The 13,175-nt window shown below is 44.5% G+C and overlaps 2 protein-coding genes across 2 annotated transcripts; both read left to right on the top strand.

Moving 5' to 3' along the window:
• Positions 1-553: 553 nt before the first annotated feature.
• Positions 554-5,165, top strand: LOC110287411 (homeobox protein Rhox13-like). Its single transcript, XM_021154045.1, has 4 exons — positions 554-659; positions 823-1,165; positions 3,179-3,224; positions 4,914-5,165. Exons 1-4 carry the CDS (start codon positions 596-598, stop codon positions 4,962-4,964), a joined length of 504 nt encoding a protein of 167 aa, XP_021009704.1. The 5' UTR covers positions 554-595; the 3' UTR covers positions 4,965-5,165.
• Positions 5,166-7,785: 2,620 nt separating this feature from the next.
• LOC110287406 lies at positions 7,786-9,457 on the top strand. Its single transcript, XM_021154040.1, has 4 exons — positions 7,786-8,008; positions 8,255-8,555; positions 8,792-8,887; positions 9,281-9,457. The coding sequence occupies exons 1-3, from the start codon at positions 7,927-7,929 to the stop codon at positions 8,880-8,882; spliced, it is 474 nt and encodes a 157-aa protein (XP_021009699.1). The 5' UTR covers positions 7,786-7,926; the 3' UTR covers positions 8,883-8,887; positions 9,281-9,457.
• Positions 9,458-13,175: the final 3,718 nt, after the last annotated feature.

Raw genomic sequence — 13,175 nt, 5'->3', positions numbered from 1 at the left:
GGTATTGTCCACACATTTCCACAAGGCCTCCGGAGCTACTGGGGGATCTTTTCTTTCTTTTTTGTTTTTTGTTTTGTTTTTCGGGACAGGGTTTCTCTGTGTAGCCCTGGCTGGCCTGGAACTCACTCTGTAGACCAGGCTGGCCTCGAACTCAGAAATCTGCCTGCCTCTGCCTCTCGAGTGCTGGGATTAAAGGCGCATGGGGATCTTTTCTTACTCCCCACAAATGGGTTCCCTCAGTGAACCGCCATCCCTTCTCTAGGAAGATAATTAAGCAAGGCCGGAGGATTCAGCTAAGATGCAAAGTGGAAGCTCCTTCTATACCCGACTTGCCCAAGGGCCGTGATTTCCTTCAAATAATTCCTGCTCATTGCAGCTCTAATCTGCCCTCGGTTTTGCACCTCAGGGTCTCAGCCCATAGCAACAGGGGGGTAACCGGAAGCCAGGACTGTGAGCTCATGATTGGATGCTGTACTAACCAGGCCGGAAGATAGGACTTCCTGGTTGAGGTGCTCAGCTTTTCTGAGCGGTAGGGGGCTCCAGTCCAGACTCTACAGACACACAAGCTGCAAGCCGCTCCGACGGCTTTCGGAACATGGAGCATCAAAGCATTTATCACCTGCTTCGTATAATACCTGAGGATGAGGAAAATGTGAATGGTCAGTGAGTGATGGGAAGGGTGGGTTGACGATATCCACGAGGGGAGGAGCGGCTCATATAGGACTGAACTGGAGCTGGGCGCCACAGGCTTTGCCCTGACTTCATCACACCTCCGCCTCAGCCTAGGCCCTGACGCCTGGTTTTTCCATTTCCCCACTTAAGGTATGATGGTCTTCCTGTCTGGAGAGGGAAGAAATGAGGGAGAGAGTGGACCGGGCCAGCCTGGGTCGGGAGTAGCAGCAGCCGACGCAGCATTCAGTAGACAAGGTGGGCCTGCTGCTGGTGCTGCAAGTTTCATGATTCCCTGTACCGGAGAAGGCCATGACTGGGAGAATGCACAGCAGCTTCAGCAGCCGGTTTTCTGGAGAATAAGAGACCCCCGGGTTGCGCAGCCTGGGCCACCGCCGAAGGGCAAATGTGGCCCCAGCAACAGGTTCGCCCGCTGGCAGCTACAGGAACTGGAGCTTCTTTTCCAGCGCACTCAGTACATCAGTGCACAAGACAGGTGAGCAGATAGGCTGGCTTGCTGGCCTGTTCGCTGGGCGCCTGTGATCCAGAATTGTTTATCCATTTCCTCCTGGTGCCCCTCTTGCTCCGTTGAAAATGATTTATTACGTTTTCTTTTTATTCATTTATTTGGTTGTGTGTTTGCCACATTGTATGTTCTGGGTACCAGGAAAACTGGGGAAATGAGTTCTCTCTATCCCAAATGGCTCCCAGCGTCGAACTCAGACCACAAGGTTTGCCCAGCAGGTCCTTTTTCCTGTGCCTCTCTCTTGCCATGTTGAAATTAAAGTCACTTACAAAATCCAGGCTGTCAGACCCCATTCTCCAGCACTAGGGTTCTGGGGTGACGGGTAGGAGTTAGTAAAAGTGAGAGTAAAGAAATGTTCGGATAATATTTAATTCTGTCAAACTGGGCAGTGTCTGTTGATATAAGGTATTTTTAAAAGATGATGTGAGAAGCATGGGGTGTACTTAGGAGAGTATGGAGTGACATTGTGCCTTCGTCTAAAATTTTCATACACCCAGGGCTGGCAAGAAGACTTAGCAGTTAAGAGTACTTGTTGCTCTTGCAGAGGATTCAGGTTTAATTCCCAGCACCCACCCAAGGCATCTAACCTCTCTTCTGACTTCCTTGGGCACGAGACAGGAATATGAGACACATACATACATGCAGGCAAAACATTCACACACATGAAATATACATGGTTTTGTTTTTTGTTTTTTTTGGGGGGGGTTGTTTTGTTTCGTTTTTGTTTTTGGTTTTGTTTTGTTTTTCGAGACAGGGTTTCTCTGTATAGCCCTGGCTGTCCTGGAACTCACTTTGTAGACCAGGCTGGCCTTGAACTCAGAAATCTGCCTGCCTCTGCCTCCCAAGTGCTGGGATTAAAGCCATGCACCACCACCATGCCCGGCTTACATGTTTTTTTAAAAACCAAAGTTTTGGTACATCTGTACATCTTGTGTTTCTTAAATTACACAATTATAGATGTTGGCACATTTCTCTCAATCACTGTCCTTTGGCATCCCATTAAAATTTCTGCCCCTCCAAAAACTATTCTCCATAAAACAAGATTCAGTATTGAACATGGGATGTCTGCCTATAGATAAGACACTGGATGGACCAATGTGAGTACAGTGGTGAGTTCCAGGCTAGCCTAGGCTACAGAGTAGTATACTGTCTCAAAACAGAAAACAAAATCATCTGTAACCTCAGTGATTGGGAGGTAAAGGCAGATAGATCAGAACTGCAGCATTGTCCTCCTTTACATGATGAGTTCCAGGCCAGCCCAGTCTCTATGAGTCCATTTATGCAAGAATCTCAGACATACTCTACCTTGCCTTGTGTTGGTTTTTTTTTCCTGGATTTTCTTTGTGGATAAAAGCACTTGACATTAAGCCCGAGAACCCAAATTCACTAGCATAAACACAACAGAAGAGAACTACGGTCCATTAGCTGTCCTCTGATCTCCACGGGTGCACCCGGGCCCTGGCAGAGCAAATAAATAAATGTAACATAGCACTCTCTTGCAGGTTTGATACCCCATGTGTTAACTGAATGAATATCAGAAATCCTTGAATGCTTTCCATCAATCTATCTGCTTTTGTTTGAGTTTATCCTCCTGTCCTGACAAAGAGTGTCACACAAGTTTTTCTTGTGAGATTTTGTTGGGTTTTTGTTGTTGTTGTTGTCCTTGGGTTTTTTGTTTTTGGCTCATTCCTTCATCTGCACACCCAGTCTTAGGAGCCTCCCTCCTTTTTTTTTTTTCCTGTCTATATTACTGTTTTTCAAGTTAGTTACTAGGGATGTGCCTGACTTTTATGCCTGTTAATGGTGTGTTGAGGAAATACAGTCACTGGTAGAGTGTTTTTAAGCCTCAAAATCTTCAAGGTGAATGTTGCAGACAGTAGAAAGATGGTACAAACATTTAAAAAACAAATGTGAAGTATCCTATGCACAATTTATTCCATTCTGAGATGTCAAAGGCTGAACTTTTGCCATTTTTCCCTTCAGAAAACGGCTGGCAGTGTGTCTGTGTGTGTGTGAAGCCAAAGTGAAGGTGAGTAAAGACAAGGCAACTTGACAGAACAGCCGTTCTAGAACTTGCTTCAGGTCTAGGATGGCTCTGCTCTGTCCAGGAAATTGCTGGGGGGTTTTGTTGTTCTTGTCTTGGCTTTTTTTGTTTGTTTGCTTGTTTGTTTTGACTTCACATTATTTCAAAACTACCTTTTAAAAATTGTTATTGTTGCTGGTGAGATGGCTCAGTGGGTAAGAGCACCCGACTGCTCTTCTGAAGGTCCGGAGTTCAAATCCCAGCAACCACATGGTGGCTCACAACCATCCGTAACGAGATCTGACTCCCTCTTCTGGTGTGTCTGAGGACAGCTACAGTGTCCTTACATATAATAAATAAATAAATCTTTAAAAAAATTGTTATTGTTGTTATATTTTATGTGCATGGCTTGTTTTGCCTGTGTTTACGTCTGTGAAGTACATGTTTTGTGCCCCCAGAGGCCCGAATAGGAAGTCAGATCACCTGGAACTGGAGTTCCACATGGCTATGAGTTATCATGTGGGCCCTGGGAATCAAATCCAGGTCCTGTAGAAAGCCAACCAGCACTTTTAGCTGCTGAATCATCTCCCTCCAGCCCTCAAATTACTCTTTTAAAGGCTGTTGTTATATTTTTTAATTTCTTTCCATATATGTATGTCCATGTATCTGACATATCTGTGGGTGCTGGAGACCAGAAGAGAACATTACATCCTCTTGAGCTGGAGTTACAGGTAGTTGTGAGCCACTGTGGGTACTTGGAAGCAAACACCTTTGTACAAGCAGCAGGTGTTCTTTCCTACCGAAGCATCTCTCTAGCCCTGTCAATTTGACTTTAGAACTTTGTGAGCATTGTAGATAAAGGAAAGGGGGGAAATAAGATAGCCTTCGCATGCAGAAATGACTCATTTCAAGATGGAACACAACTTCCTAAAGGAACAAAGATGACTACTAAGCTACTTTCAATCCCTAAATGCATACATATCACACACACTTAACCAATAGATAAATTATGTGTTTAAGTTATAAAAGTACATATGGGTTATATGTGCATATACTTCTATCAGTTATACATAGATCAATGAGATATATAAATAAGTAAATATCTATCTTGTACAACTCCTTTTAACATGGCTATCCTTTAAGTAGATTGTCTCTGTGGAGACATCCCACTGGGGTTGTAAATACATAACTCATTGAAATTAGTGTAGCCAGGGGCTCCATGACTAAATGATTTGAAGTACTAAAAATTAAATACAAACTCAGTCCTTACAAGGACAATTTCAGTGCTTGCAGGCAGGGCCCAGCACTCATAAAGCTGATGGGTTAAACAGAGACTGTGGGAATGGGGAACACATAGAGTCCAAATGCCTGATCCTTTTGCTGTTTTGAATTGCCTAGTGAAGCCACACAGATCAAGGCACCCAGCATTCTAATTCCCTGCTGCATGCTGCTGCATCTGCCTGAAAATGCTGCTGCTAATGTCTTCCAGTGTGCAGGACGATAGAGAGGGGGAGAGGGCATGTGGCATTTGGACATTTGCCTAGGGACTATTTTGTACTGCTGGGGATATTGTCCCCTCGCAAAATTCGAACAGTGAGGAAAAAGGGTCTTCTGACTGAAAAGGGGGTGTTTTTTCATTTTTCTCCTCTAATTAGTTACTATAGAGTAAGCTGATTTCTTTTTCTCCCATTGTAGAATTGGTTTCAAAGGAGAAGAGCAGAATATAGGAAATATCATAATTCATAAACAAAGGCTCAGAGGTGTTCCTCCTCCTGATAAGCACATCGCCTTTCCCTGAAGATTATGGAGGGGCCTCAAGGTTAGCCCTTGCCTGGGAGCCAGATGCAGAGGCTATCCCCCACTCCTGCACCCCCCTCCCCCCCACCAACCTATTGTTTCAGCCATATCCCCTCAGCACTTGTGCTTTCAATAAAGAGGTGAATTCTCGACATGTTTATTCATGTGTCTTCTGTAAAAATTCCGGTTTCCATTATCAGAAACTGTCCTTTAAGCAGGATGACAAAGTCCTCCTTCCATGAGGTGACAGTGCTGTATATCTCAGGACCAACCCCTAGTGTGAGAGGTAAGGATGTACCTTACCCCACCCCGACCATGGACTAGAGATGCAGGACAAGTCGCTAAGGAAAGACAGCAATTTTCCAGACAAAGCTGATTCGGATGAAGCTGAGAATTTCATTTCAAACCTGAACTCGAAAAGAAACTTCCTATGTGGTTATTCGCAAGAGCAGAAGCAGCAGCTAGCCCAAGTATATCTAGGCTCTTTCCATTTCTCTTCCCTGCCTTCCCTTTATGTGGCACACAGGGCACTGACAGCTACTCTGGCGAGGGTCCATCCCATCCAGTTCTCTCTTGTTTCACAGCTCCGATCCAGAAACCATACTGTCTCCTCCTTCCCAGAGCAGAACCTCACATTACTTGAGGTCTTTCTAAACTATCTAGTTCTTCTATCTCGGAAACAGACTACTTTACATGAATCTTTTTTCTTTTTCATTCAGCTATAATGTAATGTGACAGGAATGATGCTGCAAGCCTAGACTCCTACAAATAGGCACGTGGACGCATGAGACTCCAGAAGATGTGGCCAGCCTGGGGTATATAGCAAAACCCCTGTTTCAAGAAACAAACAAACAAAAATTCTTTGTTTCATTTTAGAAGCTTTTGTTTTGATTTGTAGTGTGCACTGCTGAAGATAGAACCCAGGATTTCATTCTTTTTAAACATCAATAATGAGAATTCCCATATATGTATTGCATTATAAATAATGTATATAATAACATAATAATACACCTCATAAATAATAAATATTCCATCCTGTATAGTATATATTTCACTTTTCAGCAGCTCACTCACCAAAGGGCACAAGGATACATTCATTGCCAGCTACTATGACCAATGCTGCTGTGAATGTGGTTTCCAAGGGTCTGTGTAGGCTCTGCTCCAAGTTCATCTAAGTGTTTACCCATAAGTGAAATGGGCACATTGGACTGCAAATCTATAGGTTGTTGGGGGTTTTGTTCATGTTTTTCACAGGAGCCAGGGCATGTTTTAAAGTCACAGGTAATACACAAGGTTATATTTTCTGCACATACTATCCTGTCCTTCCCAGCAACGGTTGTTTTGTTTAACAGCCTCAGATTTTAATACTAAAATCTCAGCAAAGAAGTAGATTTAGGCATTCTAGTTTCAAATACTTATTCTCCTTTTTGGTTACTTCTATTGTTACCTAAGGACTTCCTGTCACCCACATTCCTGTTTTGAAAAAAAAATAGGAAATGGTCGTTGAGGAGGATGTGTTTTCTCACTTCCCAGATTCAATTCACTGTTGTATAAGTCTGTGCACTTCTTATCTGATTACTGTGCCAAAGCAAAGTTTCCTCCATCAGCCGGCTCCATTGCTTCCCCAACCCAGTTCTAGAAACTCACGGTCAAAATACCCCCAGCTAAGTGCATGCTCTTGGCTTTGAACTGCTTGCTTGCTTCTCCCTGCAGCTGCTAGTCTGGGTGTTGGACACCTTGCCTCGCTTTGTGCCCTCAGCTTCTCATATGTGGTTGGGCAAACTCTTAGCTTGTAAACTACTGCCTGGTTGTCTCCTCTTTTTTTCTTTTTCTTTTTTTTAATTTTTCATTTATTTAATGTATGTATGTTCTGCTACATTTACAACTGCCTGCCTGAAGAGGGCATCAGTTCCCCCTATAGATGGTTGTGAGCCACCATGTGGTTGATGGGAATTGAACTCAGGACCTCTGGAAGAGCAGCCAGTGCTCTAAACCTCTGAGCCACTTCACCAGCCCCCTGGTTGTCTCCTCTTATTTACAACTTTGACACTTTGGGAGAGAATGGGTTAGAACCCTGAGGCAAATCCTTTCTTCCAAGAGAGCTGAGCTTGGAGAAACTCGGTCTTCCAGTTCTACGTAGCTCGAGGCGGGAAGGCATCACACTATAAGTGCGCATGCGTACTATAAATGCACACGCGTACCTTGAAGGCTGGGCTTTTCTCAGCAAGCTCAGAGGCTCTCGTGAGATTTCACTCTTAGTCTCGCTCTTCTGCCCCTTCCCCCACAAGACACACGTTTTCCCTCCGAAAAGCCACACCCGGAAGCGTGTCACTCAATCTCCACAACATCATGCGTGCCCTTTGCAATCTGCGCAGTCCCCGGCATAGCACATATGCACATTCTAGCCCTCCAATCTCTAGGGTTGTGTGAATGTGCCTCCCCACCGATCCAATCCCTAAGAACAGAAGACCTCTAGACAATCGAAATTGCAGCATCAAATGCATCACAGCGCATACAGTCACACACTTTATGTGTCTCCTAGCCTGTCCAATCCCCCACTGTCCTGCCTGTCACAGCCGTTCAATGCACAGGGATAGGATCCCTTAGTCCAATTTGCAGCTCCAAATCATCACAGCCCATCCAGTCACAAACCTTGGGCATGGTCTAACCTGTCCAATCACCAGTGTAGTGCTCCTGCAACTTATCCAATCCCCATCGTCATACATGTCACAAGCTGTCCAATCATCAGCCCGTGAACGTCATAGTCGCTACAAGCCCCTTGCGCTGGCCTCTCAACGCTTGGGGCAGAACCGTTGGTGGTGGCGCAGTGAGAGGACGGCCCAACTGTCATCTTGCAGAGTAGACCCCCGAGAGAGCTCTAAGCGCCTAAAGTTTCAAAGACACCTTTAAAATGGACCATCCCCGCAAGTTTGAACACCAGGACATCAGCTACCAGAGCCTCGGAATTGATACGTCTTCAGAAAAAGCTAAAGGTTGGTACTTGGGCTGCAATAGAGAAATCGGTGGGCACGCCTCCCCAAAGAAACCTCTGGGGGATTTTAGAGGGTATACCCCCCAAGGAAAAAAAAAAAGTTTTGTGACGTACACAAGTGGATAAGAGAGTAGAGACCGCCACAAGTGCTACTACTCCTTGCTTGTGGCCTTTGGATGTCAGGGGTCTGAATGCCTTTAGGTTTTTCTATCTGCCTCTTCGCATCTTCTCTCTTTATCCTTTTCAGAAGTGATGCCACCTATGATCAGTGTTGAGGGAGGAAATGATGGTGGTGACCAACTTTGGCCTAAATCTGATTTGGGAAGAGCGACAGGAGAAGACAGTAGTTTTGTGGGTGCAGGAGCGTCCGGAGGCAAAAACAAGGGCTACGGTGACCAGGACCAGCCAACTCTACCTGCAGAAACCAGGATCCAACATTTGCAGGACGATGCTGACATAATCATGATCTGCAGAGCCTTCAGCCAGCTGAAACTTGAAGATCTGGACCACGTCTTCCAACGCACTCAGTTCCCCAACATCTTTGTGAGGTAAACCACTTGCTCTAGGGGGCTTGAAATCTGGGGACCCCTTGGGTTTCCTTCCCTTCCCTCCATAGTCACAGGCTGTAGGAGACCCATTTGGTGGGCCCTATCATCTTTGCTAAGCTTCAGTGTCCCCAGCTCTTAGGGTCCTAGCACAGAGACAGGAGGGTCACCACCAGTTGACTATTATTTCATTTTACCTATCACAAAATCTTGAACATGTGTTGTATTATTCCCCTCAGAAACGAAGTTGGAATGCCGACAAGTGTTGAACCTGAAGCTGAATCCGTTGGGCACAGTGAACCGGAAGAGATGCTCAAGCAGTCATTCTAAAAGGTGCAACAAGACGTTTCACAGTTTTCTCCTTGTTACCTGCCCCATGTTTGTGAAATTTAATAAATTTTGGGAGGAGTTGAAAAAGGAATAAGCTAGCTTCCCATTTTATTCCCTATCTGATATTTGCAAAGTGAATGTTAAAATTGGCATTTGGGGGTAATAAACAAAATTGAGTAAACTTCTAATGGGAATCTCACCCAAAGAATTGTAAGCTACTAATGGAAAAAGAAAAAGACAAGGAACCAACCTGCACCTCCTGTTTACTGTGTAAGAGTAAATAAAATTTAACTGTGTGTAGCAGTGTTGTTGCTTAGGGAATACTTCTGGGTGGGTGGAAGTGAGTTCAGTACCCAAGGCTTAACTTTATGATTCCAATAATCATTTTTTAAAACAAGTCGGGAGAGATAACTCAACAGTCAAGAGGATCCAGATTCAAATTCCAGAATGTAACATGATGGCTCCCAACGACCTTTACCTCCGGTTTCAGATTTGACACTCTTCCGGTTTCCCTGTGCATATGGTCCATCCACACAGGCAAGAAATCCATATATGCATTTTTAGATTAAAGCATAAAGACTTAGCAAATTGAACAAATTTAGGTTGTGGTGTTGAGATAAAAGGACAATTTAACCAAACACAGTATATAAGCAATTAAATACATATTTAGCTCTGATGAAGATATCTCAAAAGTCAAAATACCTGACTGTCCTATTTTTAGCCTATAGTAATGTAGTATGAAAAGTCCTAACCCTAGATTTTAATTTTTCTAAAATAGTTATGTCATCTTAAGACACTGCCAGAATAATTGGCATGGTTGTTGGTAAAACATTTACAAATTGGAATTTTTTCTAAAATTGGAACAAAGAACAATCTAGGAGCTGGTGGCTCAGAGGATATAGGTGCTTGCTACAAAAGCATAAAACCCTGAGTTCAATTCCAGAATAAAAGAGAAAAAAATCCAAGAAAGTTGTCCTCTGACCTTCACAGTATGCACTCAGAACACATACAATCATTTAAAAAAAACAGTTAGGAGTAGAGAAATGGTTTCATACTTATGAGCAAGTTATATTGCTGCTGCAGAGAACTCTGGTTCAAAGTACTAAGGTCATGTGGCTCATGGCCCCTTGCAACTCTCCAGAAAATCTGATGCCTTTGAACTCCAAGGGCTTCTACACTGTTGTGCACATACACGCTCCCACACATGCGCACATCTAGAATAAAGGATAGCAGTAAAATGAATGGCTCAGCTACATACCTTGAAGATTAGGGCACAATTTGAACTCTGAATATTTTTCCCAGACATTTCTGGTGCTATTTTTGGGCTTTTTTCCCCCCTCTCTGTTTTGTTTGAGGCAGGCTTGTTACCATAGCCCTAGCCTCTGATGTATTCACTACGTTTCCCAGACTGGACTAGGAATACACAGCAATCAGTACTCCTTTCTGAGGTCCCGAGATTTATTGCCCTACCTGTACTGTAGCACTGTGTGCTGTGTTTATTAGGTTTCCTCCATAGAGTGTGTTGTGTGCGGTTATGGGAAGAAACTGCCGATCTGGTGGTGGGTATTAGTGAATTTTGGCCCAGTTTGATTAGGTAGCTTAGCTATTCCTAAGCTGGGGCTAGAGTGAAGGCTTCAAGGTTACAAGTGCTTGTTCCTCTTGCAGGGGATCCGAGTTCAATTTTCAGCTTCTGACAGATCACAAACACCCGTAATTCCAACTCCAGTGTGGCCCAGGCCCTCTTCTGGCCTCCTTTGGCACCAGGAAGCACATGCATTGGTTCTCTCTCTCTCTCTCTCTGTCTCTCTCTGTCTCTCTCTGTCTCTCTCTGTCTCTCTCTGTCTCTCTCTCTGTCTCTGTCTCTGTCTCTGTCTGTCTGTCTGTCTGTCTCTCTCTCTCTCTCTCTCTCTCTCTCTCACACACACACACACACACACACACACACACACACAATGTTCCTAAACTCTATAATCTGAAGTCTGAAAGCCTGAAAGCCATGTTAAGGAGCTCGGTAACTGTCCTGTTACAGCTACTCAGGGCAGAAGCTGTGGGCCCCACATGTCAAACCTTTTTTATAATTTTTTTTTTTTTTTAGTTCAACAAGTTTTGGAGAATGAATGACTCTTGGACATCCTCTAGAAAAACTTGTTTAATAGCCAACCTAGGATCAACAAAATGGCTCATTGGGTAAAGGACTTGTCAGTAGTCCTGACTACTTCAGTTAATTCCTGGGACATGGCTAGTGGAGAGAGCCTACTCCCGAGAGCTGTTCCCTTGCGTCCACACATTTGCTGTAGCATGTGTGTATGCGCACAAGCATACAAAAATAACTGTTTTTAATCCCAACAATCAAGACAGGGACAGGCAGGTTTCTGTGAATTTGTGGCCAGTCTGCCCTAAATGGTGAGTTCCAGGATAGGCAGGGCTACACAGTGAGACACTGTCTTGAAAAATTAATGTCCAACCTGACCCTCTTGTCTATCTACTGCAGTCTGAAGATGGGATTTTCAACTAGGAGGCTGCTCCACTTCGTATCATTTCCATCACGGGGCACATTATGCCATATGCAACGTCCCCACAATTCCAAATGATGAGAGGGAGAAAGAGAGACTCTCTCTCTCTCTCTCTCTCTCTCTCTCTCTCTCTCTCTCTCTCTCTCTCAAAGAGGATAGAGTTGGGCTCAGTTGGTAGAGTGCCCAATGTGCACACAACCCTAGGTTCAATCCCCAGCAGAAACTCAGTATGGTTGTACACACAAGCAATACCCAGAAGTCAGGAGGTGGAAACAAATGAGCCAAAAGTTTGATGTCATCATATGCTACAAAAGCCAGTTAGTTCTACACCAGCCCAGGACATATGAGACCCTATCTTTAAAGAAAAAAAAAAAACTGTGTAACATTGTGACTTATGCATATAATTGCATCACTTTGGAAGTGGAAGCAGGAGAAACAAGAATTCAAGGTCCTTTTCAACCTAGGCTAGAGGGAAGTGTCTCAAAGGGGGTGGGCAAAAGCAAACATGGCAAAGGAGAGACAAGGCTGTAAGCTTGTTCCACAACTTAATTGAATAGAGGGCGTTCAGAACTTCCCTAAAATAGTTACCATGTAGCAGAGGATGGCTGACAATGGGAGGAGAGGCCCTTGGTATTGCAAAGATCATATGCCCCAGTACAGGGGAATGCCAGGGCCAGGAAGCGAGAGTGGGTGTGGGGGGAGCAGGGGAGAGGAATAGGGGGCTTTGGGGATAGCATTTGAAATTTAAATGAAGAAAATATCTAATAAAAATGCCTTTAAATAAAAAAAGAAAGAAAGAAAGAAGTTTCTATGCCTAGGCAAGTGGGGAAGTTGGCCCTGAGGGGTGTGAGGGTGGTGAGCTGACCCAGCCTCTTGACAGCTGCAGCACTCCAGAGAGTGACCTTTCACCTCGCCTCAGCAGTGTGCTAGAGCTTGTGACACGGGCAAGGTTGAACCGACCCCAAGGGAATGAGAACTCAAAAGTTGTCCCTGCCCCTTGTCAGGGCAAATTGCATGGATGCAGGAGAGCTGTCAGACTGACCAACTCAGCTACCAACCAGACGCAGGGCCAGGGCTTTCAGTCAGCCCACCCCAACATCTAACCCATCTGTCAAGTGTTGGAATACATGAAGAGGCTGGTCCTGCAGATCCAAAGCTGTAAGGTCTCCATGACACAGGGCAACAGCAGGGTATCTGAGAAGTGTCCCCATGAGGATCCAGTATTGTTGGTGTAGCAGCAGCCAGAGGCTTGAACTAGACCTTACAGTGACATTTGCTAGTGAAGATGTGTGGAAAAAAAGGTATAGTATAACACACACTACAGCTTCCACAATAAGTTGTGTTTTTTGTTGTTGTTTGTGGGGTTGTTTTCTTTTGTTTTCCAGGGGAGGTTGCAAAGGCAGAGGACGGATATGAAGGGAGGAGGAGATGGGTGGGATTGGAGTGCATGATGTGAAATCAAAGGAACTCACACAATATGTACTCTCTGATAAGTGGATATTAGCCCAGAAACTTAGGATACACAAGATATAAGATACAATTTGCTAAACGCATGAAACTCAAGAAGAACGAAGACCAAAGTGTGGACACTGTGCCCCTTCCTAGAAATGGGAACAAAACACCCATGGAAGGAGTTACAGAGACACTGTTTGGAGCTGTGACGAAAGGATGGACCATCTAGTGGTTGCCATATCCAGGGATCCATCCCATAATCAGCTTCCAAACGCTGACACCATTGCATACACTAGAAAGATTTTGCTGAAAGGACCCAGATATAGCT

Source organism: Mus caroli, chromosome X (genome assembly GCF_900094665.2).
Source record: "Mus caroli chromosome X, CAROLI_EIJ_v1.1, whole genome shotgun sequence".
NCBI lineage: Eukaryota > Metazoa > Chordata > Mammalia > Rodentia > Muridae > Mus > Mus caroli.
This window is presented reverse-complemented; position numbering and strand designations above follow the sequence as displayed.

What these genes read in the sequence shown, in the direction of transcription:
- LOC110287411 (XM_021154045.1), top strand. Translation starts at nt 596, where the DNA reads ATGGAGCATCAAAGCATTTATCACCTGCTTCGTATAATACCTGAGGAT. An exon ending in GGATGAGGAAAATGTGAATG is followed by an intron (nt 660 to 822) that starts GTCAGTGAGTGA and finishes TCCCCACTTAAG; the next exon opens with GTATGATGGTCTTCCTGTCT. An exon ending in TGTGTGAAGCCAAAGTGAAG is followed by an intron (nt 3,225 to 4,913) that starts GTGAGTAAAGAC and finishes CTCCCATTGTAG; the next exon opens with AATTGGTTTCAAAGGAGAAG.
- LOC110287406 (XM_021154040.1), top strand. Translation starts at nt 7,927, where the DNA reads ATGGACCATCCCCGCAAGTTTGAACACCAGGACATCAGCTACCAGAGC. An exon ending in GTCTTCAGAAAAAGCTAAAG is followed by an intron (nt 8,009 to 8,254) that starts GTTGGTACTTGG and finishes TATCCTTTTCAG; the next exon opens with AAGTGATGCCACCTATGATC. An exon ending in TTCCCCAACATCTTTGTGAG is followed by an intron (nt 8,556 to 8,791) that starts GTAAACCACTTG and finishes TATTCCCCTCAG; the next exon opens with AAACGAAGTTGGAATGCCGA.